The sequence below is a fragment of the Epinephelus moara genome, chromosome 24 (genome assembly GCF_006386435.1).
Source record: "Epinephelus moara isolate mb chromosome 24, YSFRI_EMoa_1.0, whole genome shotgun sequence".
Taxonomy (NCBI): Eukaryota; Metazoa; Chordata; class Actinopteri; order Perciformes; family Serranidae; genus Epinephelus; species Epinephelus moara.
This window is the reverse complement of record NC_065529.1, coordinates 42038930-42047499: the sequence shown is the minus strand read 5'-3', so window position 1 is coordinate 42047499 and position 8570 is coordinate 42038930. Positions and strand designations below refer to the sequence as shown.

Below are 8570 nucleotides of genomic sequence, written 5' to 3'. Positions count from 1 at the left end.
AGAGCTAAGTAGCGTTGAAGTAGAGTAGAGCAGGGCAGAGAGATGGAAGCAAAATATATTAAACCCGGTGTTAATACAGCAGAACTGGAGAGAGGGGTGAAAAATAAATAGAGGTGGGCATGGCTCAAGTAGGGCGCAAAATTATAGACAGAGAACGATTGACAAATTTTTCACTTTAAGCCCTGACACTGTCATTTTTGTGTAGGAATTAAACTACAATACATGACGTATGTTGTTTTAATTAATAAATACAGTGTGAATAAAGATTACATAACATAAAAATAACTGCAGTCTTTGTTATTTGATAGCCGCTTATATTAAACAATTTTTATAGGGCAAGTAAAAACTGACTTTTGGCAAGTAGATCTCTGACCAACTTGCCCGACCGGGCAAGTGAAAAAAAACCTTAGCGTTGAACCCTGTATGGCCAAACTCATTACTACCCAGTCAGCATTTGTATGTGGGCCCCATGTGGTTGGCAAATGAGCTTAAAAAATGGGCCCTATATGGGATTGTCCATTGGTCCCATAATGGCCCCGTGCCAGTTCCTCATATGGGTGGGTTTACCCAAGTGGGCCCCACATGGGTTATGCACTGGCTACCTTGGCTGCAAGTGGGTATGGGCCCATAATGGGCATCTTATCTTTGGCCCACTTGAGGAAAATCACCCATGTGGGTAAATGGAATGGTGCCATTATGGAACCCTTGGACAATCACATCCAAATGTCGCAGAACTAAATAAATAACAGCCTGATTGTACATTTTCCTGTTCTCAAACTGGAGCCTACTGTAATACCAGTGCTAGCTAGCAACCCTGCAATACCAAGGACCTGTAAGCTTAAGTCTTGTCTTTATGAGCTAGCCTGAGTATCAGACTGAAGCTCCCAGAACCTTCAGTCTGACATCGCCTCCATTGAAGGCGATTTACAAGGGGGAGGGAATTTGATTTTTCCCTAACCAAGCAGTAGAGATCAACGACTCACCCAGAATCTGACGTCATTAGTATCCATGCCTCGGGGGTGCCGAAAACAAGCGAGCATTGCCCGTTTAAAATGTCTCCGTCGTCGTGCACGCCCAGCTTCCTTAATTTGGTCCTCCATTAACGCGAGTAGTGGCGAAATACCTCGATAGCATCGTTAATGTGGTCTGTAGGATCTGTAGCGATCGCCATTATTGCTATCCTCACCAGTTACCCACCGGCGTACAGCTTGACATCAGCGTGGCGCTGATTGACTAATCGCTAGACCCGCCCCCACCCCCAGCGTTCATTGGTCCTTCCATCGCTTGGACGAGATAAATCGCAAATTCATTGCAGTATGCCAGACCAGAGATGCAAGCCTACTCAGTTGAGTGGGCGGGGTCTATGGTCTGGAACCAGGCTATTTATGAGCATCATTAGATGGCACCGGTTTAGCCAGAGCATATTTGAGACCTTCTTATTCTCATTTTGACATGTGTCAGCTGGAGACAAAGTCAGCCAGAGGAAGAGTTACCATTAATTAGCAAGCAAGCTATAGCTGCTGAAATCTGCCAGGCAGTTGTCATTTTAGCTGTAACTTCCTGTTACCTCCCTCTCAAGCCCCAAGGTTAGCAGCTGCCGAAATAAAGGAAGCTAGAAACTCTTTTTTAGCGTATGCACCAGGCGGACAACTCCAGTGGAATGAATAGGTGCCATTTTGTCATCTGGTAGACCTTTCATTAGTATAAATCCATGGTCCATCCTCAGTGTTCTTTCATCCTTAAGTTAGTTAATGCTACTTCACTTTTACAGAACGCTTTGTAGCCTACACATTGTATTTCCTGTTCATGTTTGCATATAGTGTTATGGGTCGTTTTCGGCAGCTCATTCAAGCACCGGTTGTAAAAAAAGAGCACCAACGTTAGCCTGTTTTTTTTGGAGCGTAGCGAAATTGAGGTTGCTATGGCTCTCTTTTATACTTGGTGCTTCAAAGAGCTCTCAGAAATATGAAGGTGACTGACGCACACCGTTTTGGGAAGGCAAGAAGTAAAGCTCTGTAGCGCTGACTGCCCTCCTCATGAACTTGACGGTGCTTTTCTTCATTTTAGGAGCAAGCTAGGCTAGCTGATTAATTTTAATAGCAATTAAAATGACTCAGTAACACTTCATACAAAAATGAACGGTAAATAGGTGGCTGTATGTACAACGTATCTACAAATACAACTGTAAAAACTGAAGTAACTAACTTAAGGATGACAAAGCACATAGGTCACTAAGATCGGAGGCGAAGTTAACGTCACTGTAGAGTTGACAGGAAGTAAACAGGCATGAAATTTGTAGAACGGATAGGGGCTCTACATTGTGCAAGCAGAGGATTGTGTAAAAAAATTACCACCAATCATGAGTCGTAAAATCTATAATTACTATATGAACTGTACTTGAATGTGTAGCTCAACAGGTACAGCAACAGTAACTAAGGGAGGGCGGGGCTTAGTGTTCTCGGCTGGCTCGTGGTGACGCAGTCAGTCGATGTGTAATCCTCATGTGTAAGAATGTGTCAGCATCTTAATTTCCCTGTTCTTTTCCTGCATGTTGTCATTTCTAACCTCACAGTCTGTCCATCCGTCTGTCACACAGTCACGTTTTGTATCATGTGACCATTTGTATTGTCTCATGTTTTTCCTGTTATGATTTGACTTTTTGTCTTGTGTCTCTTTTCCTTTCTCTTCTCCATTGCTCACCTTTGACCTCTCAGACTTAGAGACCTCTGTGGACAGTCGATGCACTACGGATAGTGCTGACAGTGCCTTTATTGGCCGCCGCTATTGATTCCCGGCTTCTTCCCTTTTTAGTGTTTCTCTTCTCCAATCATCTTCTTCCATCCTCTCCCACACAGGAAGTAAGATTACAAATCAGGCAGAGGGGACGAAAAAGAAACTGACTCTTTTCTCTTGGTTTTTATTTTGTTAATGTTCTGTTGTCCATCCTTCTCTGTCCCACCTCCATCAGTCCTCCCTGCCCTCCCATACCTGCCTGCATAGCTGTGTTTGTCACCACTGTATGTCTATTGTATTATATGCGTTTATATGTCTCTGAAAGTTTGCATCTATGTTTTATTCATATTTTTACTCTCCAGACACCTCATTTGTGTTTGTGTATTCTGTTTGCATATATTTAAAGCAGAGCTGCATGATGGGGCACATTCTCAAATCAGCCTAATTAAAGTAATGTTGACTTATAATAGACAATGAATGTGACCTGTTTAAAATGCAGAGTGAGACTTAAGTTATTGAAGGTTTGTCGAGAAACTTGATGCAGTTTCATCAGACCTATTAATGTATTTTTTATGCTTTTAAATGAAATTAAAAAATCAAAAACATCACAGTTGTGCAAATTTGGTCAAATTAATATATAATTTTGCAAATCATCCAAACCTGTTGCAATGAAAGTGTTTGTTTGATTAGCATTAATATGTGCGTGTTTGTCACAGTTACAGGACTCTGGGCCACACAGACGTAAGAGTGTGTGAGCCTTTGAACTTCCAAAAACACGTCATTGATATTCTGGCCGTGTCAGAGAGGAGGCTGTTTGTTTAAGAGCATTGGGAGCTTTTTAAGACTTTTCAGATGGATTGTGTCAGTGTACTGCCTTCTTAGAATTTCTTATAAAGCATGTTTACATAAAGTATAAAGCACCCAGGAGTTGGCATGCAAAGGTTTTCAGTGTAAACACGTATTAGAAGATTCTACTCACATGAGATTTTTCAGACTCATTCTCAGATTACTGATGATGATCTGTTCCTGTGGTCAATGTCTCGTCAATTAGCTGCAGAGCAAGCAGCTTCAATCAGACAGTAGTGGGTGTAAAGAGAGTGATGAAATGGGAAGAACTCGGCACCACTCAAAGAGGTTTTCTTGTGTAATTAGCTGTTTTCTCAGCCCAGCGTCCATCAGAGGCAGTGTGTGCTTTACTGCGTCTTGGCAAAGAACATTTCCAACAGTATAATCTATATTTATCCAGAGGGGGCCAGATGCTCTAATCTAGATAACAACAACTGTGCTGTGAATCTCTGTGTGAAGAGAAATGAAATCCAACCCAATCACCAGTAGAAATGTTGGCAGTGTACGTTTAATGCAAACCATAGATATATTTCATTTGCACATTATTGTGAAGTGGACATGTTGAAACTTTACATTTTAACAACACTGTGGTTGACATGTGGATAGGTTTAGGCATAAAATTTACTTGGGGATGGTTGGGAAAAGATCAGTTTTGGGCTTGAAATACCCAGTTTTAGGGGGGCAGAATCACAGCAGGAAAAGCAGGGATGTTTCGGTAAAAGGAACCACTTTTCGTGCAACTGCCCCCACCAATGGGTCACTGTGAAAATCACAGACAGGTTGCTACAAAACACCTATGTTTGGAGCCTAAAAAAACACTGGAAAAACACAAAAAAGTTGCAAAGACCACCCAGATTTGTTACTTAAAAAGCCATTGGAAACACACAGACAGGTCGCTACAAAACACCCTTGTTTGGACCCTAAAATGTTGCTGGAAAAACAATGATAGGTTGCTACAAAACACCCTTGTTTGGACCCTAATATGTTGCTGGAAAAACAATGTTAGGTTGCTACAAAACAAATTTTAGAGCCTAAATATCCGCGGGAAAAACACTTATATTTGGAGCCTAAAAAGCAGCTGAATAAACACAGACAGGTCACTACAAAACCCTTACATTTGGAGCCTAAAAAGCAGCTGAATAAACACAGACAGGTCACTACAAAACCCTTACATTTGGAGCCTAAAAAGTCGCTGGAAACTCACAGATGAATTGCTACAAAACTTAAAAGCTACAAAACACCCTTGTTTGGACCCTAATACATTGCTGGAAAAATATTGATAGGTTGCTACAAAACAAATTTTAGAGCCTAAATACCCACTGGAAAAACACCGATGGGTTGCCACAAAACACTTCCTTTGGAGCTTAAAAAGCCCCTGGTTTAATACAGACAGGTAGCTACAAAACACTTATGTTTGGAGCCTTAAAAGCCACTGGAAACACATAAGTCGCTACAAAACACACAAGTTTTGTCCAAAAAAGCAGCTGGAAACACACAGATGGAAAGACACTGGCAGGTTGCTACAGACCGCCTAACATGCCAATTGACAAAAACCGAGGGGTTGCTACAAAACATCCTTGTTTAGTGCCTAAACAGCCACTGGAAACATGCTTGGACATCTGTTTTTTTTATGTTGGTCTCAAACAGTGGCATGCAGCATGGCAGGTGTCTCGCCTAAGTGACACGTCATTCACCATCCCCTCCACATCCCGATGATGCAGCTAATACGCTACGTGACTTTAGAAACATTGTTAAGATGTATGAAACATGCAAATGTAATGTATTTGTGGTTTGCAGAAGTGTACAATGCCAACACGTGTCCTGGCGTTTGGGCTGAAAATGAATTTCTGTACAAGCTGTCTAAGGATTCCTTGCTCGTGCAATCAGTTTTATTATGTATATTGCAACATCCTTGATTAGCCGCAGTGATTCTAAGCAGATATGATTATGAATAATACATTTACACGGCGGGGGTTTGGTGTGTTGAAGACGTTTGGCTTTTCTCTGCAGGTTTCCCCTCTGTATCACGAAACAGAGATGCCTACCAGTCCATTGACCAGCAGGACCAGGAGTCTTCCAGCTCAGGGAATCCCTTCAATCAGTCCCAGGATGGCAAACCAGCAGTTCACTCATACTGAGAGAACCAGGCGCTGAACCATGCAGTGTTTTCCTCTGACTTTTTATGCAGCAGCGCAGTGCTCAGGGGCAAATTTTTACAATTGATTCCACATCGGTCCCTGTGCTGTGTGCCGTTGGACTGCTGCAGATTGCAACCCTGACACCAAACTGAATGCTTTTAGTACAGTAACTCATTAGCTCTGTTTGGGCTTTAGAATTAAATGTGGCACAGTTACACCCATTTTATCTTCAAAGGTTGTAATGTTTTTGCTGAGCTGGCACATCATTGCTGAATAAATACAGAGGAAAACACTGCTCCACCACTCCCATGCTGTGTTACTGTTGTTACCGCCTACTGTTTTTAGTAGAGAGGTGTTGAATGAAACTGTCTGCAGCAGTTTTGTCAGTTTACTTTTTTCCAAGTGAGTCACTTTTTACAAATCTGGCACTTACAGACATTACGAGTGTTGTCTGTTTCTCTGTGTGATCTGTAAATTATCACATTCTCCGTGTGTGTGCAGTTTGTATTTGTTATTTTCATATTACTCTTTTTTTTCTTTTTGGTACAGCAAACACTGTTATTTTTTAACACGAGAACTGAAATGAATGTTCAATGTCATGCCTTTAGAAGCTACCTTGTGCCTTTGTACTTTTTCAACTGGTAAGAGCTGTGAAATCCTTCGACTGAGTTGAAGACGCAATAACCAAATTGAAGTTAGAGGCCTTTCTTCTCATAACTGAGCGAGAAATGAGCAAAAACCTTCACAGTGCAGTGCGGCACACAGACTGGTACTGTTCACTCATAGTGATGTTGATCTATGCAAAGTCTGTATTAAGACTACTGTCAAATGTAGCACTGTAACTGTTACTTTTTGTTATGACTTATGAGTTTCTCATTTCAAAGCATTTTAAATGTATTATTCTTACAGTTGTTGTCATAAAAGTTACAGGCCTCTAGACTGCCAGAAACACTCTTTTGTAATGTAAAACTTGTTTCAATAAATTATAGACCACATGCTGTGCAGCCTCTGATAGCTGTTGATCTGTAAGAATATGTCTGTGTGAGGACAGCAGATATGAGACAGTCCTGTCACATCACAAATTTTAAATGAAGTTTAAATGAACTTCACATTTATTATCTGCAGCAGCACCGTGTTCACTGCGTTTTGCACATCGTTTACTGATCGCAGAATAAATTGTGCACTCTCAGTTTTAGTGTGCAGATTACACAATGTGATGACACTGCGGCTGCAGGGCTGATTTTACTGACTGATTGCATCATTTGGATTTTTTTTAAGTCCTCTGAAAGTTTTCAGTTCCTGTTTCAAAATCATGATGACCTACGTGACAGGATGGAGATGTGGAAACTGTGTTGGTCACATTATAGTGATGTGAAATTATCTCGGCTGAAGTACCAGGGGCTCTTGTGTCATTTAGACTATAGGAGGGATCCTATTTGCTTATACTGTATACTGTGTGTAATAACTATACCTGACTTCAGTTCATGCTCTGAGACACATTCAGACTGTCTTTTGTGATCAAACCATATAACGTTGATAGTTTCACACCTAGTGAGCCCATGAAAATCAGATTTTTCTACTTCATTTTATACCCATCATGTGAGTGGGAGCATTGTGTACAACACCACCAGACGCCACACAAGTTTAGTATACCCATACTTTCGGACATTTTTGCTGTTTTGCCGACCGGATACGGCAAGAGTCTAATCTACCAGTTAGCTCCGCTGGTAGCGCTCTGGACATGTCACCCCGTGTATTGTTCTGATTGGTCGTAGTGTTACCACAGCTCCACCCTCTCATCCCATTTTGGTCACTTCTGGCTCGAAAAAAAGAAGATGGCAACGGTGAAAATGCAGAACTCAAAGCTTCAGAATGGGAGTCCAAACACTAACAAGTGACGTCACCGTAGCTACGTCTATTATTTTATACAGTTACGGAGCACCATACAAATACTCATTTTTTCTGGATCTGTATACGAAAAGCTTCCAGTGGTAAATGGACTACTCTTGTATTGTGCTTTTGTAGTCGTTTGTAATCAAAGTGCTTTTAAAATACCTGTCACATTCACCCATTCACACACACATACACACACACACACACACACACTGGTGACCGAGGCTACCACACATGGTGCCCCCTGCTACTCAGTAACCATTCACACACACTCACAGACCGATGGAACAGCCATCAGGAGCAATTTGGTGTTCAGTATCTTGCCCAAGGATACTTCGACATGCAGACTGGAGGAGCCGGGTATCGACCTGCCAATCTCCCGATCAGCTCTACTCCTGAGCCACAGAGTCGGGTATCATTTGACAGGGGAAGTTTTGATACTTCTTGGTAATGGATTATATCAGCTGATACCTCAAAGGTATCAAGTGGCAGTACTTAACCCTAGAAAATCTCCAAATAACTGCAATACCAAATGATGTACGAAACAGCACCACCATCGATAGAGAGTACACAACTTGCAGCAGCAGTCTGTTGGACGCTCAGTGGCAATAAACCAGGATGGTGCCTGCAGAAGGACTTACAGAAAGGCAACAACAACAAAAAAATGTAAAGTTACTGAATGGTGTTGATTTATTACATCCTGTGAAAGACCGCTAAAACATTATATTTCACTGTGGAAAAAGTCATTACGTAGAGTTTTTAAACTGTTATTCTGTTATCTTCATACCTCTATTGAATGTTATTTTTCTTGGAAATTGAAGAAATTGGTAACATGGCAAGACATCTATCTTTTTTTTTCTCATTTGTTTTAAGGATTCTCCTGAAAAGGCGGGCATAACCTAAAAAAAGGCAGCTGCAGTGGCTTCATTTTGTCTCTTGTTCCTAAGAAAGAGTGGATTT

The 8570-nt window shown here is 41.4% G+C and overlaps 1 protein-coding gene across 1 annotated transcript in view; it reads left to right on the top strand.

Moving 5' to 3' along the window:
• The window catches only part of agtrap (angiotensin II receptor-associated protein), a 16051-nt gene extending 9339 nt beyond the window's left edge, over nucleotides 1-6712 (top strand). The window contains exon 5 of the mRNA XM_050037199.1: nucleotides 5590-6712. Within this exon, the coding sequence (XP_049893156.1) occupies nucleotides 5590-5717 (128 nt within the window). The 3' untranslated portion in view covers nucleotides 5718-6712. The remainder of the gene's footprint in view (nucleotides 1-5589) is intronic.
• The last annotated feature ends 1858 nt before the right edge of the window (nucleotides 6713-8570 follow it).